The 27,609-nt window shown below is 38.9% G+C and overlaps 1 protein-coding gene across 1 annotated transcript in view; it reads right to left on the bottom strand.

The window, feature by feature from the left end:
* lamb1b (laminin, beta 1b) overlaps positions 1 to 21,195 on the bottom strand; it is a 42,606-nt gene extending 21,411 nt beyond the window's left edge. Inside the window, exons 1-20 of the mRNA XM_046072668.1 lie at positions 21,178 to 21,195; positions 20,932 to 21,085; positions 20,344 to 20,516; positions 16,807 to 16,942; positions 14,033 to 14,106; positions 12,457 to 12,645; positions 12,304 to 12,367; positions 10,908 to 11,110; positions 9,720 to 9,840; positions 8,854 to 9,042; positions 7,650 to 7,826; positions 6,616 to 6,728; positions 6,402 to 6,481; positions 5,432 to 5,567; positions 5,195 to 5,353; positions 3,929 to 4,062; positions 3,731 to 3,851; positions 3,378 to 3,564; positions 2,102 to 2,245; positions 1,796 to 2,027 (exon numbers count right to left, since the gene is read on the bottom strand). Coding sequence (XP_045928624.1) covers positions 1,796 to 2,027; positions 2,102 to 2,245; positions 3,378 to 3,564; positions 3,731 to 3,851; positions 3,929 to 4,062; positions 5,195 to 5,353; positions 5,432 to 5,567; positions 6,402 to 6,481; positions 6,616 to 6,728; positions 7,650 to 7,826; positions 8,854 to 9,042; positions 9,720 to 9,840; positions 10,908 to 11,110; positions 12,304 to 12,367; positions 12,457 to 12,645; positions 14,033 to 14,106; positions 16,807 to 16,942; positions 20,344 to 20,516; positions 20,932 to 21,085; positions 21,178 to 21,195 — 2,804 coding nt within the window. The remainder of the gene's footprint in view (positions 1 to 1,795; positions 2,028 to 2,101; positions 2,246 to 3,377; positions 3,565 to 3,730; positions 3,852 to 3,928; positions 4,063 to 5,194; positions 5,354 to 5,431; positions 5,568 to 6,401; positions 6,482 to 6,615; positions 6,729 to 7,649; positions 7,827 to 8,853; positions 9,043 to 9,719; positions 9,841 to 10,907; positions 11,111 to 12,303; positions 12,368 to 12,456; positions 12,646 to 14,032; positions 14,107 to 16,806; positions 16,943 to 20,343; positions 20,517 to 20,931; positions 21,086 to 21,177) is intronic.
* Positions 21,196 to 27,609: the final 6,414 nt, after the last annotated feature.

The following is a 27,609-nucleotide window of genomic DNA, read 5'->3' on the forward strand; positions in this document are numbered from 1 at the left end:
GGATACCAGTTGCTGCCTCACGGTGGCAGTCATGTATAGCTAATAACTCACACAGTTCTGTAATTTCAGTAGCCTTTGCCTGCTCAACATTTTTAAGAAACAAGGCTGTGTCATCAGCCAGCTGACTTATAATTATTTGGTAATAAAAGACATATTTGTTCAATGTCTAATGTTTATGATGAGGACTGACAGCATTTCAGCTGTGATTATGAAGAGTGAGGGACAGATATTGAGCTGTTGGTGTCGTTCTAAAATATTTTGTAGTGTTTCTAAATTTCTCCTAAAGCCACTGAGTTCCAAAGCCCTGAAAATAAAGGAGTGTTTAACCGTGTAAAATGCTTTATAAAAATCCAAAGAGAGAACAAAGCCATCATCGTTATTTATATGCTCATTATAACAAAATCAAGGACAAGGCGGCCGTTATTGTGTATTTGTACCTTTCATAAATTCTGACGATCACTTATTATTTGAGTGAGACCCTCTTTTAGACTATTTGAGAATATGTGTTAGCAATTTGTAGTCATTGTTTAAATGTGTTACTCCCTTCAGTTGTCCAGGATTTTGGGATCTTTGTTTTGAGAACATTTACACCTTGCTTCAACGTCTGTGGAAGTGACAGGTTGGTTATTGCTTCATTAAGTGTCTATGAAGATTCTCAGTCATCCAGGTCATAGTTATCCAACAAATGTTAAAATCAAGGGCAACTGGACTTGGTTGAAGATACTGGAAGACGTTTTGTCCCTCATCCAAAGGACTTCTTCGGTTCTGACTGACTGGCAGGGAAACTCAGCTATTTAACCTCAGTGGGGTCGTTATCCCGGGTCATCGATACCGCTGGTTCGTTACTGTTCCTTGTTGCTGTGACGACAGTCGTTACAGTCGTTAAGACTACCTGTGGCCAAGACTGAACGACCATCGTTGGTATCTTCACCTGAGGCCAATAGGTTAACATTTGTTGAGTTTCCTGGGAAGTGATGAAAGGACAGCATTGTAAGTGGGGGATAAGTGGTGGCGTAGACCCCCTCCTCTGTTCAATGACGGCTTCTCGACCCGGGTGTAGATGGCTTCCTTGACGCCTCTTTCAAAAAGTTTCTCTGCCAGTTAGTCAGAACTGAAGAAGTCCTTTGGATGAGGGACGAAACGTCTTCCAGTATCTTCAACCAAGTCCAGTTGCGCTTGACTTTAACCTTCGTTGGATAACTATGACCTGGATGACTGAGAATCTTCATAGATATCTGTTAATTTCTTCCATAGTACATTTTGTTTTAAGTCTGATTTTCGCTAGCCAAAATTAGCATCTCAATTAATATCACAGTTAACAAGAATTACGGATGCACCTTATTAACAAAGCTAGCTGGCTCCAACCTCTCATCCAAATATGGTCACTTCTTGTTCCAAAAAACAAGATGGCCAAAATACCAAACTCAAGCCTTCAAAACAGCAGTCCACAAACCAATGGGTGACAGTGGCTGACTCCACTTCTTCTATGCAGTCCATGCTCTAACCAGAACAGTCGCTCACAATATAGAAGTAGTAAGTCAAAGACAACTGGAAGACCAGTTTTAGTCTTAGCAACAGTCATAGAAACATCTTCAAACTTAAACAAGTTAATCTTGTTGCCTTTAGTACTTATTTAATATACCAGATAAGTACCTGATCCTATCACCAAAGAGCAGAAACAACTCTCAAATACTCAGAAGACATTGACACCCAAGAAATCAAAGAAGACAAGACACCCAACATACTTCCTGTGGTTGGACAAACTGCATCTAAATTCACGATCACCAGGCTGTACCTCTCACAGTGGTTTCCAGTAGTGAAGTCTCTGCAGCCCTGACACTCTCCAGTCTGAGGGTGGCAGTCCTCGCTGTGGCCGTTACACTGGCACGGTCTGCACTGAGGGAAGCCCCAGAAGCCGGGCAGGCAGTGGGAACACTGGCGCCCCATGGCCCCTGGGACACACTCACACTGGCCTGTCGCCTCATGGCAGAAGGCGCTGACCGCACCCCGGGGGTCACACTCGCAAGCTGAGGGTGAAATTTGAATCATTACACTTGTTGTTAAATAAGCATCAAATCTTACAGTCATGCCCAACACTTACGTCTGCAGCCGGCGGGGCCAAACAGGAACGTGGCAGGGGCACAGTGGTCACAGTTCCTGCCGACAACGTTGGGTCGACACTGACACTGACCTCCACTGGACTCACACACAGTGCTGAGTGAACCCTGAGGGTCACACTGGCATGCTGGGAGACAAGACATGGCAGAGAATAGTGGAGATGTATGGGAATGTTAAGATAATTATTACTCGTACAGTAATTAAATCTTCTCTTCCTGTCTTCTGTGATTTTTCTACAAGACAATTACGTTTATTGGGGCTCTTTTGGTCAAAAATCTCATTTAAAGTGATGTTTATATGAAGCGTACAGGGAAGTGAATATATCCTCCTTTGGGCAAATCAATAAATATCTCATTTTCTTTTTACCTGTGGTTGTGTTAGTGTTAGATTGTGTTATGATATTTAGAAATATAAAAGCGTAAATTTGACCACCAGCAGTACCGCTATGGAGCAATGTTTATACGTACGTGGCAGCAGTTTGTTTGATCTTGCTGACGCCGAATGCACACGCAATACACGGTGCTGCTAATGGTCTTACACTACTCACCTGTTCTACAGATGTAATGTGCAGCAATGAGCCACCAAATGCAGGAGAGAAGAAGACATGTGCTAGCATGTAAACATGGATGTAAACAATGCAGGTTTCAAGCTTTAATGAAAAATCTGCTTTGTAAATGTTTTATTACGAAGGAAATACATTTAACAGGTTTGTTGGGCCTCAAAGATTCATGATATGTTTTAGTGAGTAACAAAAAATGTAAACAGAAACTTAGAGCTTAAAAATGAGTTGTTTGATTCATTTGTTTATTGACAGAAAATTATAGTGATTTTAATACTTAATTAGTTCTGGTTCTAGTTCCAATGCTGCTTTTCTTTGATTTAAGTGATAGTGAACGAGCAATCTGTGGGTTTTGGACTTTTGGAGAAAACAGTGATTGCCAATTTTCACTATTTTACAATATTTTATAGGCCATAGTAATCAAAATAATAGTTAGTTGTACTTCAACCTTAAATAATAGACTGAAAAACAAATCCACAGGCTGACTCTTATATAATTTCTTCCTCATATTAAGTACTAATACACTACTTCACAGTATATACACTACTACAACTGACTAAACTCCATGGACACTGAATAGAAAACAATGAAATGTGTACTTTCATATCTTTCAATTAATGTTTTTTTATCAAAATAAAATAGTGATAATAAGAAAATGTCTACCTACTCACATATATATACACACACACAAAATACACACCCATGGCTCCTTTGTGCAGCAGAGCAGAGACGCTGAAGATGTAGTCGATGCAGATGTTGGTCATGGGGTTTTTTACGACGCTCTGGCTGCTCTCCAGACATCGGTAGCGCTGGAACGTATCCCACGCTTCCTCTCCATCGACCCCATGGAATATGTCCAGCTCCCTGACCCGAGGTATCAGCACCAGCTGTAAGGAGATGAGAAAGAAGGAGGGGTCAGGGGGGATGGAAACCATAATAAAAACACAGGTTTGAAGGAATAGAGTAGCAAAGGGAGTTATTCAGACAAATTAAAAGTCCTTTAAGATAAGTTGGGAGTTAAGTAATGAATGTAGAACATTTTATCCAACGTACGGAGTCGATGAGCGTGTACGGGCTTTGGACGTCACTGACTGAAGAGTAGAGCGGCAGACTGAGACGGATCGTGTAGTTCAGTCCTTCCTCGAAACACACCGGCCTCACCAGCAGCACATGTCTGAAACACAACAGTGTGTCAGTGTCTGTAGTGAATGTGTCTCAAGAGACACAGTGAAGTATATTGTAATGCTTTACCTGGATCCAGGTGGAAGAGAGATGGTCTGCTCGTCTCCACTCTGGATGGAGTTGCTGCAGTGACCGTAATAGTTTGGAGGGTTGAAGACGGGACGCTCCACTCGGACGTTTACCTCCTCCCACTGGTCTGGCAGCTGCCAACATACACAGACACACATGTTATTTATTCTTAAAACTTTATACTTAAAACTAAAACTAATAAAATTAAGTCAACATAACTCTGTTTAAATTAGAACCACAAATATTCTGTGTATCTTTCTTTTGTGTAGCTAGCTTCTGTTCTGAGACTCAATGGGATTTCTCATCAAGCGTTGTTTTAGAAGTCTTTCTGAAAACATGGTAAAACATGTTCCTGGAGTCTAAAATTAGAGGTACTACTATACTGGAAAATACAAAATTAAAACCATAATATTTTAACCAACCTTATAGGAGCTAACAAAATTTATGTTGTTTCTGCTCAGATTTTACCATTCAGAACTGTAGTAGATACACATTTAACATATAATATGGAAAGAGTGACAACAGTGTCATGTTTCAGCTTTTCAGAAAGAATGTTAAAATATAGATTAATCACATAAATTATGTCTATTTTTATATTCTTTCAACATTCAGTTATATTTTTCTGTGAATGCGATGTGCCCCAAACATTTTTGTGGCCTTTAAACAGTCAAGTTCAAGTATATTGACTCTTAAAAAATATTCTAAGCAGCCTTGAAATCCCACCATGTGTAATTTATGTGTAATTGTCGAAGATAAACTCCTCTTCAGGTTAAAACACCCAAAATTCCCAGAAACAAAACCGTGGACAAAGCCTGTGTCCTAAGTTACAAATGCTAGCGACACCAAAGAGTTTACTTCAGCCAAAAGCTTTGAACCTTTTCTCTCTTGTTTTTTTTTCGTTTTAATAAAAGCAGTATAGAGCAAAGCAAAAAATTACCCTTTCCATATAACATCTCGTCACAAACACAAAGAAAAAAACCCTTTTTTGTCTGCTCTTGTTTCTCACATTGGGTAACTAATGGAGCTAGATGATGCCTCTTCAACATCATGGTGCTTCTAGAGTTTCAACTCACTGGGTACCTTCAATCTGTACGACCAGCTGTAAACCGCTCCAATTCTGACTCTTTATTTTATTTCATGTATTTCAAAACTACTACTCAAGAAACAGCTAGAAGTGGCCTGGTCTTTGAAGGATTTCTATGATTTTAAACTCATACTCACATTTGCTTAATGTATAAATATGAAATATGTTTACGCCTGTGTTACCTGCGGCTCATAGCGAACAAGGATGTCATAGTCCATGGACTCTGGGAGGTTGTTGATGGAAAACTCTAAGTAGGCTCCTTCTGGCACGTTAACAAAACCCATTCCGGTCCACGTAGGACTGCGATCCAGAGGGTAAGGCCTCGGTACCACCGTGACACCCTGGCAACAGGGAGGAAGAGATCAACAAACCTGAACATATCTGGGTAAAAGTAACAATGGTACAATAAAAACACTCACAGGTCCATGATTGGCGTCCTCTGCCTCGTAGGTGTAGTGATCCAGAGCGATGAAGTAGAAGCCGGACTCGATCTGATCGCAGCGTCGTCCGAACATGTGGTCTCTGCACACACACTGTCCCGAGTGAGGGTCACAGCTGTGGAGAGACGGATGGAGGTTGGTAGATATTAGACAAAACTCCAATATTATCCATGTATTTTTATGTACAATACCACATCTATTCATGTTCTGAATGTCCGTGTTCCTCCTTTTCTTTAATTAATAGACCCAGCATTAATTAATCAATGTTATTGATTACACCTGTGGGTTTTCTGCTCTGACATGTCAAAATGTCTGCCTTATTATTATCTTGTTATCTCAGGTTAACAAGTGGTTTCTCATGATAATGAGATCATTGTCTGCTTCCCCTGAGATAATGATATTTTTTGACAATATATGTGTTATCAGAACTAACTAATTAACTTGTGATCTTGAGATATTTACCTCAAGATCACTTATCTTGAGTTATAACATTTGGTTTATATATATTTATTAAATGTTGCTATATTTTGTCTTTGCTGTTGTCCATTACTGTTTTGCTGTGGATAAAATAGTTTTTTTTTTAACCGTGTAAATATGGCTTCAAGAGCACAGATTTGAAATTCCAAATGTGCAAACTTTGCCTTCTTGACTATTGCTGGATTGTCAGTGGGAGTGTCTGAGATTAAAGGTAATATATCTTACCAACAGAACAGTAAATAAACTTTGGTCTCAAGCAAGTGGTGTTAATTCTAAAGGCAGAAAGTGTCAATAATAAGCTATATAAGCTGAGTCTTCTTTCTCCCTGCCTCTGTCGCATCCTCAATCATTAGTAAACGGCGGCTCCTGTATATGTACACTTGGGATGTTACATCCTACACATATTATAAAATCACATTGCATTCTTTGATTACTAAACTTTAATCAATGAATTAATTAAATTTAAACAAACTTATTGTTGACAGCCCCGCCCTGGTCACAATCACATGGTTTGCAGCCGTCCATGTCATTGGACAGACCCCAGTGCTGCGGCTACAGTAGAAAGAATGGAGAACAAACGTTTGTTCATATGTGCTGCACACACACAGATATACATATATATATATATATATATATAGAGGTAAAAATATCCAAATTAAAGCTGACAGTTAAGTTGGGATCCGCACCAGACACTGATCGCAGTTATGTCCGTCAACGAGGCGTTTGCAGAAGCAACTTCCTGTGTCTGAATCACAAGAGTTTCCTCCAGGCAGAGTTCCCAGCAGGTTACAAGTACAAGCTGCCAAAACATACAACAAAACAATGAAGCAACAGATGCAACTGCGTCAGTGTGTCTGACTGTTGTGTATCTACACTGTGTATGTTTGAGGAAGTTGAAGTTCTCCAGTAAGAAACCCTTTGAATCACTATTTCTGTATTACAGACAACCTTTCACCTGTCCTTAAAATCACCATGAAAGCAAATTCATTTATTTTTTAATTGAAAATTCCATTAATTTACCCACAGTTAATGAATTATAATGTGTGTGGATTGAAGAATATATATGGTATTTTAAATTGAATATATTTATGGTTCAAGGACTTTTAAGGGGCAAAAACCCATTCACTGGCAAGAACCACACCACAACAATGTGTGATTTAGAGGTGCATGCAAATGTGGAATGCATGGATTATGGAGGATGGATTAATGCATATAGAGGGGAAGGGTGATGGTGGAAGAAGGATGTCATCTGATAGCCTTGTCTGAGACGGTGTACAGAAGACAAGGCAGAGGAGACTCCGAGTTGGGGTTCCGTCTCTGAGATGTTTTCGCCTGAGCTTATTTCAAGCCCCCCAGACGGTACCTAGATAACACATGACCTCTCAAGTCACGCTGTGCCCTGATTGAATAGGAAGGGATGAGGGAATGAGTGGAGCAGGGATGGGGAGGTGAAGGGATGAGGGAAGAGAGGATGGAGGGAACGGAGGATGAGTGGATGTCCAACCTCAGGCCTATGATTAGTTTTCCTTATTTTTAGTCATCACCCTTTCACATTTAGAATAAATATGGCAGGAAATGTAAATAAGTACCATGGTTTTCTTCAGAAAGAAGATGACAGAAATGATTAAATCTGTATCTTATGTGAACTAAGATATTTAACAGACAATTTAGAAACTTGGGACATACTATGGGCCTCAACAGTAGTCTGTTTGTGACTTACGCAGGCAGCCGTGAGGCCCTTGTCCCAGTCCGTAGTTTCCCTGTCTACAGTTGTCGCAGCGCTCGCCCTCTACATTGGCTTTGCATCGACACAGGCCTGAGATCAGCCCGGCTGCAACATCGGTTCGTGGGTCACACATCCCTCCCTGGAGAGACCCGTCCGGGTCGCAGTTACACCCTGTGGTCACACACAAAAAAAACATATGAATGCTAATGACTCCCACATCTTATGGTCTTGAAAAGATTAACATATTTTGGTAGAATATACTGCATGTTTAACCTTACAGATATAGTAATAGCAAAACCAACCTGTATCTCTCTACATTTCTTTTATTTTATTTCTTGGTTGCCTGGAAAATGCAACTGCTGAAAATAGTGTATGAATGAATGACTATCATCCACAATGGACAGACATAGTGAGGGAAATATGTGTGATTAAACAAATTAAATATTCCCTGAGAACTAAGGAGAGACTTCCACCAGAAAATGGGAGTTTCCGCAAACAACAAGGACGGCACCAGATTTAAATTTGTATAAATCTAAGGACAAAATGGACATAAAAAAAAGTAGAGTAAAAGGTAAAAAAATCAACCCAAACCAACTCAATTTGGTTATCATGCTTTGTTGATATTTGAAAAATATTTTAAAATGACTACTGCCACACTACTGTGCATACACTTACCTGTGCTATATATGTGCTCAGATACACATCCATATTTATACTATTGTATACTGGGTTAGGACATTTGACCTATAGTGAAAGAAAACAAATGTTTAAAATCTTACTACTCTTGAGAAAATAGGATGTGATGTGTCTTCATAAGTTCCATCTACATTGATTTCCTAAAGCATTAGCCTATCTTGTAATAACAGAACAAGTCTATTAAGTTATTTGTGAGTGAAAATGGACGAGCTAATAAAGAGCAAAGATCTGCAAAAGCAGCATGAGTTTTGTAAAGAGGAAAAGAGACAGTGAGTCTATTTCCACTTGTACTCAGTAGGTAATTACAATCATGCTGTAACAACGGCTACTTTCTGCTTTTCACTTCAAAGGCTTTAACAAAGTCGGTGAGTGCAGCTCCAGCTGGTGCTTGTCCAAGAAAAAACCTGCACTTTACTAACAGAAACTAACAGACTTGTTCATGTCATGAGTGGACCATAAAGAGGAATAGTGCACTGGGGGGGTCAGAGGCCATGTGACTTACGAGCACAGACGTTGGGGTCCCTCAGGTCTCGGTTAGGGTGCTGGTAGTAGAAGGGCGCACACTGCTCGCACTGTCGGCCCACCGTGTTGTGTTGACAGTCGTCGCACACGCCTCCACTCATGTTGCCGGTCGTCATGTACACGGCCATGTCGAAGTGGCACGACGTGGCGTGCTGGTTACACTCACACTCTGAGAAAGAAGAGGACAAATAGTACAGTGCATAGACTTTACTCTTGGAAACTATTTATTTATCATTTATTTTGAATACCCTTGTAAATATTTATGTATTATGTCATTGTTCTTATATGTCTTAAATAAGACTATGTATTATTTTCATTATCAATTAATCTACTGATTATCTTAATCGTTTAGTTTACAGTTTCACAGGTGTCGAATGATATTTAATTTACTATATGACAAAGAAAAGAAACAAATTCAGATATTTGCGAAGCTGGGACAGAGGAATATTTGGCATTTTTATTAATCGATCATCAAAGTTGCACATCAATTTATCAAATAATCAGCTAATTGTTGCAGTTCTAGTCTGCACTTTGTTCAAATGAAGGTTTTACATTTTAGGAAATTAGTTCATTCGCTTCCTTGTGAGAGTTTGAGATTTATACCACTCTCATCATTGTTTAATCTGTCTTTTTTTAAAAACAGATTAAACAAGGAGGTGCTGGTGCAGGCCATCTGTTTCCCCCTGTTTTCAGGCTTTATGCTAAGCTAAACTAGTCACCTGCTAGCTCTAGCTCCATACTGTCTTCACTGTATAGAAATGAGAGCGGTATCGCATCACACAAAATGTCAACAGGCGCAGAGCAAAAGACAGAAAAACAGAGAGTTGAACTGGCTTGTGTTCTTACTCTTGCAAGCGTGGGTGTTTCGTCCCTCTGCAGGTCTCCAAGGCAGATCATGGTAAAAGTCTTGACAGTGCTCACAGTTTAGTCCCTTGGTGTTGTGATTACATACACAGCGGCCATGGACCTACACACACACACACGCAAATTGGATTTGATTCCAAGCTTTTATAAAGATTTGATTAAGAAAAATCTGTTAATGAATCCTTCATGTCCTCTCAAATCTTTGGTATGAATAAGCAATATACAAAAAATTCAGGCAGTCTTGGGCATGGAAGTTCATTCTTGACCTTGGGAAGCGATTTCAGAGCGCCTGCCGCATTTAAAGACCATTGGATGTGTCCCTGCGGTCATTTAATAGCAAGAAAGTTAATCTACCAGGGAAAATAGTTTTAGTTCAAACATATTAAATGACTGAAACTTTAGTTTCACTCATTTAGTTTAGATGAAATCTACAGACCTTGCGGTGAGATTGTTTTCTTAACTGCTGTTTCCAAAGTCAAGAAACAAATTTGAACCTCAGCTTTAAAGCCAACATAAACAAGTTCTTAAAGTGTTTGGAAAAAAATGGAAATTTAAACATCTGCAATTCTACGACCTGCAGATGAGGGTTATATGATATGATCAAAAGCTTTACTTTGTGTTGAGATTTTTTTTCAAATAAAACCTAAAGACATTTGATAAAAGATTCAGAGAAAGATTCAGATCTGACTAAATGCTGCTTATGAAAAGGTCCATTTAGCAGCTTTTCTGGACCTTTCGTTCATATCACATGGTCTTCATCAGCAGATGGAGTTACCTTACCAATAAAGTGTAGATTTCCATTTTTTTTCTGAGCACTTTAAGGACTTCTTGTGTAAAAGTTTCTCCACTTTTTTAAGGGGAAAAAGTACTTAAATTTCTCTTTTTATGAAACCATCTGCTGAGGAAGACCTGTGTGGTACGAGTGAAAGCTCCAGAACAGCTACTGAGTGGGTAAGACTGTTTTGTTCCAATGTCAAGCATGAATTCTCAAACTCAACTCAACTCTCATTTTGGTCATTCTTATGATTTTTCTTTGGATTAAATATAATAATTAAAATAACAAATCAATATAAAATGATATCGAAATGAAATAAAAACTGAATCTTGCATGCTTTCTATTTTATATTCTGTATGTCTCTGTTTCATCTCTTGACTATGAGTCTAATGTACCATGCCCTCAGCTCCAGTGGGGGCTTCATCGATGGGGGCGCACTCGGAGGCGTGGCCGTAGCAGAAGCAGTTCCCGCGGACGACCATGTCATAGAGGGCGTAGTAGTACTTCTCCGTCACCTCGTCACGGGAGTCGAGCAGGTTGTCGCCCAACGTGTGGAGCTTGATGAACTTCACCCGGATGTTAGTGATCTTCAGCATGTCTGCACACACACAGGAGATTAGAGCGTTAGAGATACACAGGAAGGTGTCAGTGTAGTTAGTGAGTTTTCAAGTTTGTCGCAGAGTTTCAGATCTCAAGGACGCCGCTGCTGTTCGTCACACACCCACAGCATTCACCACATACTTAACACAAGGCCTCTGCAAGTGTGTGTGTGTGTGTGTGTGTGTGTGTGTGTCTCCGTCTGGATGTAGGTGAGTGTACAGAAGCTGAGTTGCATCCATATGTTAAATTCCATGCAGTGCTCTTCCTGTCTTCTGACCCGTGCAACTCTGCTCCAAGTAACAAGAAATCATCTCAATACTGTATTAAGTTCACTGGAGGTTTGTCTTTCCTCTGCCCGCACACTAGGGAGGTCAGAGGTCAGGTTCAAGTAAAGTTAAAAAAAAATTTGTTTATCCTTTTTGTCTATCTGTTTTATTTTGATTATTTTTTGCTTTATTTTTTTTAACACTTTATCTCACTAGTATTATTTTCCAAATAATTTCCTGTAAGTTTACTGTGTAAATTGGTTCTGATAATATTAGTTATTAATATTATTCCAGTTAATTGCTTAAGTAATCTAGAGTCTTTCAGTCAGTAGTCACATACAGAAATGTAAAATTTGTCTACAGGCAAGAACACAATTCATCATGAATTGAAATGAGCTTTCCTTTCAAGGATATTCATATTTTCCCTATGATTAATACTAAATTGATTAGTATCTTTCACAAACCTTCTTTTAAATAATAAGCAAATTACAGACATGTAAATAAAGTGCTGTACATGACAGTTGTACTTAAAATGTCCCAAATTTAGTCTTTTATTACCCCATAACCACCTCAGCCATTGTCTCATTTTCATATCAAGTGTTTGGTATGGATTAAAATGTTGGTTTAATTGAATGAAATCATTAATAATAATTAAAATAATTCTCTGGGGCCATGAGACGTAGCCTCCATATCGCTGCTGATATATAAGCAATTTTTTTCAGCAATTCAAACTCAGGCTATGCAAAAGGATTTACAGGAAAGCAGAAAAGATAATTCAGAATTTGGTAAATCTTCTATTTTTTATCTTCATTACTTGTGAAGAGTGGCCACCTTTACAGCAAAATAACAACAACGCAATGCCAGCAACAAAGCAATAATAGTTTTAAAGCTGACAAAGCTTTATGGCATTTTAGGAGCAGCTTACTCTGTATCCTCAGGCTGTAGGGGTCCTCAATGTTGAAGGCGGGGTCCAGCACCCGAAATATAACCTAAACGAAAAAAAGAGAGAGAAAACCAGTTGAAAGTTTGAATTGGAAGTGAATTTTGAGAGCACAGAGACTTTTATCAAAAGGCTCACCTCTCCCTCGGTGGATGGTTCAATGTCTGAGTAACGGGAGTCGCAGATGGTTTCGTCCACTTTGTACAATGGACCTGACGACACGCCGGGGAAGGATGTCTCGCAGTCGTAGGCAAAGTATCGATAAACCTGCCAATTCTTCCCAAAGTCCATGGATCGCTCGATCACCATGGCAGCCGGACGAAATGTCTGTCAGCAGAGACGGACAGAAAAATCTCTAAATGACTGGCAAACATTGGTCTCTAATGTCAGTAATCATTACGGTACACTATATTATTATATAATTTGTTCTGCAGCAAAATCTGCAACTTCTCTAACCAAAGCCCGCTTTTTGATTTCATTTTTCACTCAGCTTTTTTAAAATAATGACTTATTTCTGTGCATGATTGCCTATATGGAGAAACTAATCTAAATAGTCCAATTGTGATCAAATCTAATTTGTGACATCTTTTTAATTTGTATAAAGCCAATTTTCAATTATTTTGTGAAAAGATAGCTAATCTGCATCTTCTCTTAACCTCAGATGTCAATTTCTTTTCCTGTGATTCATCCTAAAAACCAAATATAGTTGAGGCTCTTTATATCAAGTTTCTGTGTTAATGATCAGGGAAACCAAACTACTACTACCAAACTCAAGTGGTATCAAATACTCATAAAATCAAACTTTTTAACTTGGATAATGTACATTTTCTTGCAATTTTTCATCTAGATGAAAGGGGGACAAACGAAAAACACGAGTTAAGGAGACACATATCAAATCCAGATGCCTCTGTGCACCAGGGCTCACTGAATAGATTGGTGAGTTTGAAAATGATTTGAATAAAATGCTCTGGCCCTATCACCAGATCTCAGCCCAGTTTCATACCTATGTGCCAACATGTAAGACAATGCTCTCCACCACCCTCTCTGTAAAACCAAATTATATAATATAAACTTTCACTGTCAAATCTATCTAATTATCTCTGTGACTACATGTCCTTTTGTTACGTCTGGCTATGTTTGTTTTTCTTTCTATCTGCTGCACTCAGTTCTCTCTTGCAAAAGAGACCTTGATCTCAGTGAGATTAAACCTGATTAAATAATGGTTGTATGTAAATGTAAAGAGCACTGAAGCTGTTTTGGAGGCTCGTGGCCTGACTCCATACTAAGACATTAGTCCATCACCATCATCCATCTGTACATATTGAATGTTCTTATCTAAACAGTTTGGATACAATAATAATAAACATTACTTGAATATAAAGTAATGATGTTACTGAAAGGGTGGAGGCTATTCCAAAACAGGATGGGACAGGATACACATTGAAAGTGTGTGTTTTGACTGTCATGTAGAGATACAGGCACAAATCCAGCTGGACACTGTCATGGCCGACCACGTGACAGCAGTGATTTTACTTCACAGCCCTCAACTCATCCTCCTCTCTCTCCTTCTTCTCTTCCCACCGTTCTCCAGAGACCAGAACGATTTTCCACATTCCTCCACCACAGCTGTGTGATGCTGTTTATCTCCGTGCCATATTGGAGGATTTGTATAATATATGTTTCTGTATGTTTGCGTGAGTGTGAGAACAGGCACCTTGAAGGTCATGATAAGGTGTGTGAAATGAAACTCGGCCTCCAGGTCCAGCTGGATGGTCACATTCTCCACACCTGCAGATAAAAGGAAACACACCGGAAATTAACAATTAAAGCTGCATCTCCATCTTGACTTATTTCCATTCATAAAAAAACTTACTATTAAAAGTGTCAACACAGCCCAGACAGACTTTCTCACACTCTCAAAACACACTTTCTTTTAAATATTTACAGACTCTTTCAGCACATGTTCCTCAGCTGGCTTTCCTGCCACACCCACATATGAAATCAATCTAAGCTCTGGTTCTGGATTGTGTTGCACCACCAAATACTAAATTCTTCACTAAGTTTATGTGTAAGGACCTAGCTACTAGCTACTATGTACCGTTAAATCTTAAGAAATATCTTGTTAATGTGTTAATTAGCTGCTACGAAACATTTGTTGCGCCGTCCAATCAACTATATACACAAAAAGTCCCTGCAGCATCTAGAGCTAGTAGCATAGCTTCCAAAAATAACAGTTTTATGAAGGCATAAAATATATTAAACTTAACTGCTAACAATTTGTGAATGTAAGTATGACACTGTGGCTTTATTAACCATGCTAGCAGCATTGCTGTGGGTCTGTTGGTTGGTCCAGACAGAAATATTTCAACAACCACTGGGTGGATTGCCGTGAACTTTGATTGCACAAACGCATGCCCACTTCAGGATGAATTATTGTCAGAAGCTTACACCTGAAGGTCACCTGCCTGGAAATGGAAATGTACTGCCCAGCTGCTATCACTTTACCTTAACAAGAGGCAACATGCTGCCATCCTCTTGTTCTGTCTTTGACCCCAGCCATGTTGTGTAAGATTTATATATTAGGACTTGATTTATATTATTATACCTGCTAAACATTAGCCTGTCAGCACTGTCATTGTAAAACATGAATGCTGACATTGGCATTTAGCTCAAAGTCCATCCTCACAGAACTGCTAGCATGGCTGTAGACTCGTTTCAGTTTCAATCTATGGTATTAGTGGAAAAAAGTGGAAAATATCCATTTAAGCTAATCTAACCAACTCATTCTAACATAATGTTTTGTCATTTGAGAGTTTTACATTTTTCAAAATGTAATTTAAAATCATATAAATAATTATTAAACGTACAAGTATTTCATCAAGTGTCGGGTCTGATATTTCGACCATATCCTATTACCTCTTTTAATGCTACTCTTCAATCTAAATGGGTCGTATTAGCTAGCTAACAGTAGTTCTGTCAGTAAGCTAGCTAGTATGTATGTGAGAGGGCCAGAATGTATTATGGCTTGTATGGCCCCTCATAGTTAGCTACATAGGTTACACCAGCACTACTTGGGTGTAAAGTTTATCAAGAACTAATCTCTACATAAGAACTAGTTTGTGTTCAGTGATATGTAAAACTCCATTCATAAAACTCTTAAAAGTGTACACTTAAGAACAGCTGGTGCAACCGGCTCGGACTCCAAGATGGAACTGGGGTTTACTTCTGCTAGGGAATTAGGAAATCCCAAGCAAAGCCATTGTGTGTCTGAGACTTCCTGCTGTTTCAAAGCCATCTGCACTGCTGGCCGCCTCTCCCTCCATGACTCATACCTCTGACAAGATTCCCACCACTCACAGGGAACATTGTGTGCATGTGGAGAATGAACGTGGGAGCAACAAGGGGAGGATTTATCTGTTAGAATGTATGGGAACTTTCTGTAATGTGATTTCTTTCAGGGCTCAAATTAAGGATGTGATGATGGTAATTTAAACAAGGCGTTACCCGAGTGTTGAAAAAGGCAAAACAAGTGACCGTAGTCCCTTTAAACATCTCACATCAAGGCCGTATCAGTTCCTGCTCCTATACTCTGGAAAAAATTGCCTAAAATCATCAGATTAACTGAACCTGTTGATATACAGTATATATATATATATACATTGATAAGAGTCATACTGTTATTCCCTTGCATACAATTGTGATTGATACTCTTGAGTAATTAATCCGCCAGCCATCTGAATATAGCCTATGTGCTTATTAAATTTTATGCATTACTTATATAAAACAACAGCAAAAAAGAAGAAGAGACACAACAAAGAGAAGTTTTAGTCTTTAAAGAGTTAATGATTACATTTTTATAACATTTCTACAGATGTGGTAAACTGTTCAATGAAATCCAAGTCTTTAGGGAAGTCTTACAGTATATACCCAACTTAATTTAATTTATATTTGGCATGTGAGTTTATGTATTTTTATGTATTTGGATACATACTAGGCTACATGTGCACATACGTTTTACATACTTTTCAAGTATATTGGAAGAATTAATTATTTTATTGCCCTACTGGAGTTTTATGCTTATGTTTATACACCTGGCTTCAAGGTGAGTTTACCCTGTATGTTGTTTCCCATTCTCACTGCGGAGCCCTCTGAAACAGCACTGTCTCATTACACATTTCCTTTTTCCCACTTTAAAGGCCTGTGTGTGGTCAAGTGATGACACACATCTGTTTCTTCTCAGCACACCTGTTCTCCCTAGCACACCTGTAAGCCCCGCCCCCTAGACCTGCTGTGATTGGCTGCAGTGAGAGCCTCTGTGATCTCTCTGTCTAGTCATTACTGAGCTCAGTACCCGTGAGAACAGTCTCAGCGAGAGCTCACACGCTGTACTGCTCTTCATTTATTTAAAAACCAGGAGTGAACAAGAATTCTTTCATCTCTTTCATCTCTTTCATTCAAGAACAAACACACTTTTTATGTTTTTCTCACCGTTCTCCGACTGCCACCAGGTCTTGAGGCGGTTGTGGGCAAAGGTGGTGACCACGTTCTCAATTGTGTGGCTGACATGGTTGTTGTCGTCGTTGTACATCAGTCTGGAGTCGCATACAAAACATTTCTTCTCCTCCTGATGGACAGACAGCACAAATAGTGTATTAAACCAAATTACAGAAAAAATATTCTGTCTAACCTCTCGGTTTAAACCAACCATGCTGATAGTTTTATTCACAGAGTTCAGAGTGACTTCTTTGGTTGACAGTAGTATGCAAATTCTTTTTGAAGAATCACTCTTCACCATCTGGCAGTCTGACGGATAAATCTATGTTTGGCAGAGGAGAATGTAACTGGCCTGATTGCATAGTGGCAATTAAGTTCTTATATCTGCAACCAAGGCTTCAACTAATGACAATTTCTATTATAGATTAATCATCTAGTTTATAAAATAATTAAATATACCAATCAAATTTTCCAAAATAGTTTGTTTTGTCCAAAGAACTGTCCAAAACCCAAATATATATATCATAGAAAACAAAGAAAAGCAACAAATTCTCACATTTGAAAACACAAGAGGGGGAGATATTTGCTTGAAAAACAATTAATTGATTACCAAAATTGCTGCCAACTAGTAAAGTAAGTAAAAGTAATAATGGTTGGATCGGTTTTCCTGGTTTAAATTGGCCCCTTAGTTCCAATTAGGGGAATATTATTGGAACAGCATACAATGATATTTTAGAAAGTCTTCTTTCAGCTTTGTGACAGTTTGTGTTTGACCCTTTTTTGTTTTAACATGCGACATGGTGTGCACAAAGCAAGATCCATAAAGACATGGCAGTTTGGTGGCCTGCACAGAACCCAGGTACCCCATCCAACATATTTGGGAGGAGCTGGACTGTGAGCTTTATTGCCCAACATCAGCGTTGGACCTCGCTATAAAGCAAATCCTCACAGCCAGGTTCCAACAGCTTGTGGAAAGACTTCTCAGAGGAGTGGAGGCTGTTATAACAGCACAATAAAGGGCGTTGTTTTAAAATGAGGTGTCCATATACTTTTGGCCACAAAGTAGTTTGTAATACAACCAGAGTGACCCTTGAAGAAAGAAAGAAATTTAAGGATGTGCAAGTATATATCATGTTGGCAGTGTGTGTGTCTGTTCTGTGTCTGTTTAACAATGTATTCACTGCGGGCCAGATGTTTTGGCATGTAAGCTTCAGTCTGGTTCACACACATATACACGCACACACTCCTAAATCTCAGAGCAATGCAGTGTGTGAATTAAAACAACAAGTTTCTCAATTTCACCGGCCCTCTGCCAACTATGTCTGTGTTGAAATGTGAACAGAGTCTGGCTAAGTGGCTCCACTTAGCAGCGTTTGGAAGGAAAATGTGTGCTACTTGAAGCTCACCCCCGCCCTCCTCTTCTGCAGCTCATACTTTAGGATTGTGCTCATCCTCAGGAAACTCAGAAAGGCCCCACAGTGTGTCTGTGATTTCATAAGGACACCATTCACACAGTGAACTTGCTGAAGGGTGGTTGATAAAAAGAGAATATCCCCTACCTCGCCCCCAAGCACAGAGGGAGTGATTGTGAGGCAACACAGCGCTTTTATTGTGGAGAGGAATGTCTGAACACCCACTTGACAAGACAGCCAGCAGATACTGTACATTCGCATGCTCACACACACAATGTTGATCTGAAGAGTTTTGATGTAGAAATAAAACTGTTGATTGGGAGACAATTATTTTGGTTCCAGCTTCTCAAGTGTGAGGATTTGCTGCTTGTCTTTTCTCTTTATGGACAGAAAACTAAATATCTTCTGGGTTTTGGGCTGTTGATTGGACAAACAAACAATTTGAAGATGTCACTGTGGGCTCTGGGAATTTATGATGAGCAATTTAATCGCTGATTTGAGAAAATAATTAACCACTTACCCAATGATGAGGATAATGATAAATTACAGAGTTGATCTCTTGTTTTAATATTACCATATCTTCAGAAATCAAGTATGGTGCATGAGGTTAAATAAAATGAATCATATTTTAACTGGTTTCCATCATAATCATGTCAATGTATTCTTGATGGACTCTCAAATATAATGAGGGATTCACCAGCTTTCCCTTTTCCTCTGCAATAATTCATAAGCAGTTCGTCACTGTCATAAAAATGCCATGTACAAGGCCATAAGTGATGAAACACACCATATCACTTTAATTAATCTCTCTAAAGAACAGAGAACTGACCCACTTTCTGCTCATTATTCCAACAAAGTCACAAGCAATTCCTCAATAAATCAATACTTCCTACCTCACTTTTTAATCAAAGCCAATGTTTAGCATGATGAATTTGTTCAAAATAAACTTGCAGTAATGATCAGGTTAGTATAAGATACCTTTGTTACACTGTGAGCGCTCTTGGAAACAGGTATTAATTATTATGCAGTCTTATGTTTCCACTCTGACCTATATTGGTAACATAGATCAGAATTCATTTAAAACTTTATTGACCAAGTATGTTGACACATACATACAAGAAATTTGACTCCAGTCCTCAGTGTCTCTCTATACTGTACTAACACACAGAGTCAAAGTTACTGAAGGATACAGATACAGACACAATTAAATATATATTATATTATATACAGGGCACCATTGTCACTGTATCCTGTATGTTCATGGTTGTGGCATATGCAGTGCAAAAATGCTAGAATAAATATTGTTTGGATAATATGTTTTCTAAATGTGTCACAGTCACAAAAGTCACATAATGTTATGTTACTTTTCAATGTCAACATAGTTAAAGTTAATACTCAGGTGAAATCACAACTTCTCATCCAATTATGAAAATCAGTTTTACATTATCTTTCTTTGGTTATTACTTTCAAATCGACTCTCATGCTGTTTTTAGTCCTTTTATTTGTGCCAATTGGGGTCTTTTTCTGTCTTCTTCTTCCCCCCGACATAGATTTCTCTTCTACTCCAGCCCCTCCTTTTTTGTTAGTGTAAACTTCTGTTCTGAAAAGTACTACATAAATAAAGTTTGCTTGCTTGCACTCTACAACCACAGAAAAAGCAGAAACCAAAGAACATCCCAAAGAAAGCTTTGCAATATGTGCAGTTTCAAATTAGCACTTGCATAAAACAAAAGTACAAAATTATCCTTTCAAGTTCATGAATCCTACATAGCTCATTCTGCCGATTGCAGATAAACCAATTAAACAGTCATGAAATTTCTTAAAATCACCTGTTTGCACCTCTTGAACAGAGTTCAGATCCGCATTACCTTCACCAGTAATTTATGGTCTTTGAATTGTATGCTTCATCATGACATTTAAATAAAGTTTTGGGATACATAAAACAAAAAAAACTGCTTCTATAAAAAAATACATCTGTATTTTGTTCTACACTTTGCTGGTCACACAGGATGCCCTGGGTTACTTCACTGACCTACAATCTCAGAGAGGATCTTTTATGTTTGGTGCTCCAGGATCCTGGCTGCAGCAGCAGCAGCAGCAGCAGCAGCTGTTTTCTTACCTCCAGATGTCCGACGATGCAGAAGCGCTCCGGCTGCTTCGTGCCGCAGGTAGAGGAGGCGGTGAGTTTGTGCGCCCGGCCGATCAGCAGGTCACCTGTGGCGGGGTAGCAGCTGCCTTCGGTGCAGACATCCGCAAACTCTGGCAGCTGAGCCCTGATGGGACACCACAGGGCTGCAGGGAAGAAAACTGCTGTCACTGACATGATGTAAGACGCACAAAGTCCTAAACAAGATTGTTTTTCTCCCACAAAACAATGCAGTATGTTTTCTTTTGTTTTAAATTATACAACCCAGAAGCAGAGCAGACTTGCGGTCAGTTCAATTAAATTAAAATCACATGGAGTCCATCCGCAGAAACAAAGCTTGAGCTTGTGCGCAACAGTACCTTTCCAGTAGCAGCCTTATTTTCTCATCTTTTAAAACACTATAATTCCTGAAAAGAAAAGCCTTGGTAATTGCATAAGGGTAAGTGTTGTTGCTGGAGACGTGAGAAGAACATTTTGACAGCTACGCAGAGGATAAAATTCCACCCATCATGCTGCAGATTTCACATAAAAAAAAAGGTTTAAATTAAAACTTAAACTCACCCAGAGTTGTTAAAATGTGGATTATGAGCGACATTTCTAAGTGCGGAACATTGACAACGCGTCTGAGATTGTGTGGATGCGTCCTGCAGCTGAGAGTGCGCGTGTGAGAGTATGAAGTGTAAAATCCGCTAAAATCAGAGGCGGAGGGAGTTTTCTTGTACAAGTGCCCAGGCTATGCTGTGTGAAAAGTGCCAATGTAAAGATGACCGGGTGTATGGAGTGTGGATAGTGCCACCGATAACCTACCGAAGAAGACTGTGACATTGACTGACACAATGGGCAGCCACTAGAGGTCACAGCCACTATAAACATAAACACAGGTGGTAATAATGTGCTTGATGTGATGGTGAATCACTTGGGGAGGTTGGATGACAACGGCCTACAGACGGCAGGTTGATCAGCTGGCTCTCTAGTGCGGTCAGAACAACCTGGAGCTTAACACGCTCAAAACTGTGGAGATGACCGTGGACTTCAGGAGGAGCCCCCCCACTCTGCCCCCCATCACCATACTCAACAATCCTGTGTCTGCTGTGGAATCCTTCAGGTTTCTGGGTTCCACTATATCCCAGGACCTGAAGTGGGAGCCCAACACTGACACCATCATCAAGAAGGCCCAGCAGAGGATGTACTTCCTGCGCCAGCTCAGAAAGCTCAACCTGCCTCAGGAGCTGCTGATCCACTTTTACACAGCCATCATCCAGTCTGTCCTCTGCACGTCCATCACTGTCTGGTTTGGATCTGCCACCAAATAGGACAGGATCTGACTACAACGGACAGTCAGGCCTGCGGAAAAGATCATCTGTGCCAACCTGCCCTCCATTCAGGACTTATACAGTTCCAGAGTCAGGAAACGGGCTGCTCACTGCACAATTACCAATATGTCTATATTGTTTTTGTTCATAGTGTGTATATTTGTGTTGTCTACACTAAAGTCTGTTTCTGACTTTATTTTATTTTTATTATTGTGATTTTGTATTTTAGTATGAGTAAGCACATTGTGAGCAATGTACAATCCAGAGTCAAATTTTTGGTATGTGTACACATACCTGGCAATAAAGCTGACTCTGATTCTGATTCTTCAACAAACAACCTATATGGTTGTTTTTCTGGAGAGGACAGGCTGGTTATACAATGTTTGCTTTAACAACAAGTCACTTTCAAGCAGTACACCCTGGACAGGTCGCCAAGTGGTAAATAAAAATGTTAAAGAAAAAGTAGCTTTTATCCCTGCAGACCCCGCAATTGTTTTGAACAATGCGTAGTAACAAATGAATTAAATTAAATGTAACACGCCGCACATTATGGTGTTGATTGTATTTTTAGAGGCAATATTAACATGAAAAAATTATTCTAGTTTAAAATCTTTGGTGACTCATATCTTCCTCTGTTATATTAGTGGGCCAGTTATTAATAAATAACATCCTTCACCTCCCCAAACTCAGAGACACCTGCAGGTCACAGCTGTGTTTAAATAGTTATTCTATAGTACAAGTGAGAACTTTTAACAGCCTGCACAGCAGTTTACATTTCATGCATGTCTTGTTGCTTTCACACAGAATTCAAATGTGTAATTAGGTACAGATGTCTTGTATGCATTGCATTAGCCTCAAAATGGATTATGTATAACCTCTACATAATAAACCTATGACTCTGAGACGTGTTCAACAGCATGGTCATTGTGTGAATCCTCACATGCAAAATATTGGTTTCAGTAATCAGGTATTAAAATTATTTAAAAAATAATTAATAACAATATCTTAATTATAATAATTAATAATAATTAAATCTTTAAATTCACAGTAGTAGCATGTTGATTTGTCACAAATTTGTCTCCTCGGCTTTAATTTCTGTATTGAGACATTTGTTTTTACTGTACTTTTATTTTTGTATTTAATATTTTACACATAGAAAGTACTTGCTATGTATAGTGGACCCAAAAGAAAGGTTAAAAGTACACTAAAGAAACTGTGAATAAACTGTTGATGGTGTTTATATGAGCTCATCAGTTTGCTGTGTTCATGATATTTGACTTTTTTTGTCGGGTTACTGTACGAGTTTTAATTAGAAGTTGCATGAAAAACCATTTGGCGTCTTGACCTAAGCGCTGATAAAGGAACGTGCTTAATGAAGTCACTATTTCTGCTCTCTTACTCTGATTATCAGCTGGTTACCAGCACAGTGTGCAGAGATAAATCCGACAGCACTGCCCCCTTGTGGTGTTAATGAGGAACTACAGCTTCAAACAGCACAACTCAAACTCTCTGTGACTCATGTTTTCTATCCTGTTTGTAAAAATGTTCTTTGTCTGTCTCTTCATTTCCATTTCATTCTTCACCTCCTTATTTTACAATAACATAGCCCCACTTTCTGTGTAATGGCCCTGTAATTCTGCTGACTGCTGTATTCAGATAAAATTGCAAACTGCCCAGACAGCATGTGTGAAGCTGTAAATGGATCAAACAAAGAAGACATCTCACTGCAGCTTACCAGTTTTACCTTCCTGAATACTGAACATAAATGTAAAAACTGAATCTAGAGACGTCTGTGTGTAAAAGTGAAACTCCCACACGAAACATCACAGAGGCCATTCAAATGTTTAAAGCCTATAAATCTTTATTTATTTAACATTACATTTTCATGATTAAGTGGGCAACAAGCAAAGTCAAGGTCCATAAAAATGTTGTCAGTTATTAAAATTGTATATATTATTATTATTATTATGTTGGCAACAACTATGTACTTGTCATCAGATTTTAATTCTAATGTTTCTAAACTCTGATAGGTGCACAGAAAAGTCTATGTCCATGATACCACTGCTAAAAGTAAGAGACTGAGGAAAATTGAAGATGAAAATTCACCTGTTAGGGAGGTTGATATTGAGACCATGTTTTTGTGTCCATAGCTGACTGCTTAAGGATGGGAGGCAAAAAATTACATTAAAGAGTTGATGAAACAGTTAGAGGGGCCCAACAGTATTAACACAGAAGGAAATCCTGAGAAGAGGCTCCTCAAGTTGCTTTTGTTAAGTCTAAAGTTATCAAACTGCTTGCAAACATCCGAGGTTCATTTTAAACTCAACACAGTGTAGCAGTGTTTGATGAAAAACCCTCAGCATGCGTCAAAAAGTCTCTTTTCCTTCCTGCTGGAAAGGCTGAGAACAATCAATTATAATCTGAAAGTCACTTTGCTTTACCCGGTAATTGAGGTGAGTTTAGCAGAGAGGGTACTTGTAGTTAACCGTGTGTGTGTGTGTGTGTGTGTGGTATGAGTCATTTTAAGTTTCAGGATAAAAGGAGCAGAGAGGAAAGAGGACAGATAAAAATAAAAAGTACTTATGAGACGTAACGGAGGAACACGTCATTTTGTGTTTTTCATCTTCTGCAGACAGACGGAAAAACAAAGTGTTCTTATCAACCAATCACAGATGAGAATCTGCCGATGATGTGCTTCTGCTAAATTACATTCATAAAAATATAATGTTAATTACCCTGGCTGAGAGCTTTTAAATATAAACTCTCCCATCCTGTTATAACTCCTCTAAAACCCTTAATTTCCTCCTAGCTTGCTGTTGATGTTTTGAAAGTTTGCAGTGACCCAGGAGGAATTTTGGGCATTTGTGGATGCTCTTTGGTGCTAAAATGAAATCTAGAAGTGTACGTTAACACATAAATTCAATTCATATTGTTACAGGAAACAGGTTTTCACCTCTATGTCATGCATATCAGTCAGTCAGCGGGTCCATCACTTCTGTCCAAACTAAAATATCTAAAAAACTATTGGATGGAATAGCGTGAAATGACGTACAGACATTCAAAGTCCCCAGAGGACAAATAGCTTTGCTGATCCCTCGACTTTTCCCCTAGCACCATCATGAGGTTGACATTTGAGGTTTTGAGTAAAACATCTTAACAACAAATGGATGAACTGCCATGAAAGTCAGTGTCTTCCCATATGCAGCTGGCCTCATCAACAAGGCCCGGGGACCCCCAATGACACTGACTCTCATTTTTATTTATATTGGTTTATGTCTGGCACTTAGTTACCAAAGAAAATTCTTTGTATGTGTGAGAACTACTTGGCAATAAAGCTGTTTCTGATTCTGAAGTTTGTTCAAACATTCACGTCCCCCTCAAGATGAACTGTAATAACTTTGGTTATCCTCTGACAGAGCTAAAAGAGAGTGAATATTTATCAGGTCGCCAGTAACATGACTTCAAATGAATGGCAATGTTGCTCCATAACTGTGTAAATAAACTGTTTGCTAACAAGCTCCACATCTCAGTGTTGTGTTCACATCTTGTTTCCAAGGCCACTATAGGCCAACAAAATCAGTTACTGCAGGTTTAACTTGCTTCTGTCACGCCTAAATGTCTCATTCTGGCCAAACTCACCCAAAAGAACACATCAGCATCTGTGGTTTTATGTTGTTTGTCAGTAAAGCAGAAATGAAGATGCTCTCCTGTTAGGAATCATAACCACTCTGGTGTTTTTGGAGCTGATACTTTAAGACCAATTTACAGACAATCATGTGGTGTTTGAACCTAATCCTGACACTTTTGTTTAATTATAAATCATCACACCGGTACAGTATGTTTGGTTTTTCAACACGCACAATTAGAAGTTGTGAGAAGCCAAACAATCACTTCACTGGAGGTGCCGGCTGTTTCGAACTGAGCTCGATAATGATGTGTTTCCCACTTTAGACTTCCCACCTCTGCTCATGTTTTGAAGAGAAATATGAAGGAGTCAACAACCAGTCGGACTCATTAAAGCCAAGTAGAATTTAATGGTGATCGTTTCTTCATCCTAAAACAATGTGTATAAAACTTTTTATTAAATACTTAATTCAAAGCAGTTTGGTTTTCCCACATACATCTTGTGACACGTGGAAATGTGGAGACAATGGGATTTACAGCATCTGTGCTGCTGTGTACTAAATTATGAAACCAGTTAGAGCTTGTCTTCGGGTCAATAACATGCTCCCATAGCATCTTTTCCAATATATGAAATCACATTTAGCAGGTATTCAATGGCTATCATAGCAGATTCATTTTATTCTCAAATTTTTACATTTTACTGGTCACTCCAGTCACCTCCTTCTGCTTCTTCATCTACCATTTTACCCAGATGTTGCTTTTGCTTTTTTCCTTCAGTTTCATCACCTTTTATGTGCACACTGCAGCATAAATGTGCTAATTGTTCATTGCTGGATATCCGTCTCTGTTCTGGGGAAGTCACACATGGGAGTTTGTGTTCTCTCAGGATTTGGGGAGTTGCCTGGTGACGCAACTCTAATTGTTATCTACCTGTAGCTGGTGTCAGGTGTCCTCTGAGATGCGGTCAATTTAGGTTCCTACTGAATCTTGTCACATGGCATGAGTGAGAAAAGAAACTGAAAGAAAGTTTTACATTGTTTTTCAGCAGATTCTGGCTCAAATACAGAGGTAATTTTGCAAAATATCATAAAGGTTGGTGTTCTGGTTTGTTTTATTTGTTTTATTTCTGTCTCTTGCCTCGTGATGTGTCTTCCTGTTAACCACTTTACTTGCATTATTAATTAACCCAAAGAAAAAAAGAAGAAGAAAAGTCAAAATACATGAAGTGGAAAGAGGGACAACTACAATGTCTGTCACAGAAATGTACTCGCCTTCTCTTTGGAAAATCTGCAGAAAAGATGAAATATTTTAGAAATTTGTTCACTTTAGGTTGAAAAAATAAAGTTACAGATCAGAAAAGTAAACATTTCAACTGCCCTTGGTATAAGACACCGTACAAGATGCTCAAAAATGAAAAAAATGCAATATTTTACTTCTAAAGTGAAATCAACAGTATTTAGGTCTATCCAGGTGCACCTGTAAAACCCTCAACAAAGGCAGCATACACAAGTAACAGGAGAATTAAAGTAGTACAGTATTTTAAGATTTATTTTAATGTAAAAAGTCTCTATTTTGCCAGTTTTCCACTTCAGACACATTGCATTCCTATACCAAATTGCAGGAAATTGTTTACAAAGTACTTTTAAGGAACTACTGTCAGTTTAGACAAACTCCCTCCAGGCAATAAATTATTTCTTGCTTACATGTAAAACCATCACTACTGTCTTTTTCAAAGCTCAATATCACTTTGGAAACACTTGACACACACTTAACTGGAATTAAAATGTTTCTGTAAATCTCCAGTTCTAACGATATCTGGAAACTAGTTTGCAATACCAAAAGTTATGCAGCAGCTCTGCATGTTACCTTCTGTATTTACCCAGAGACATACATTTGTGTGTGTTGGTAGAAGTTTATTTTCCTTCAGGTGTGTTTCCAGCTGTACTGCACCTTTAAAAGAAAACAACTAAAACCCCCCAAATGTGTGTCCCTGCTCTCCCCTAATCCTACCCGATTCAGCTTCAACTGTATTTCTGGACAGAAATGCACCAATTAAATAAATTCCAGCCTACTTTGATCTACTAAAACACGAGACACGCACCCCTCAACAGCAGGGGTGAACGCACTTTCCTTCTCTCTCTCCTTCTTGCAGATTCCTCCCTACCTCTCTCTCTCCTTCTCCCCGCTCTGCTCCTCCTCTTTCTTCTCTTGGCGTCATTATAATCCTTCCTCCATGCTGAGGTACAGTAGATAGACGCAGAGTAGAGACAGACTGAGGGGAAAAGAAAAAAGGAAAGAAGTT

The sequence above is a fragment of the Micropterus dolomieu genome, linkage group LG16, assembly GCF_021292245.1.
Source record: "Micropterus dolomieu isolate WLL.071019.BEF.003 ecotype Adirondacks linkage group LG16, ASM2129224v1, whole genome shotgun sequence".
NCBI classification, from domain to species: Eukaryota; Metazoa; Chordata; class Actinopteri; order Centrarchiformes; family Centrarchidae; genus Micropterus; species Micropterus dolomieu.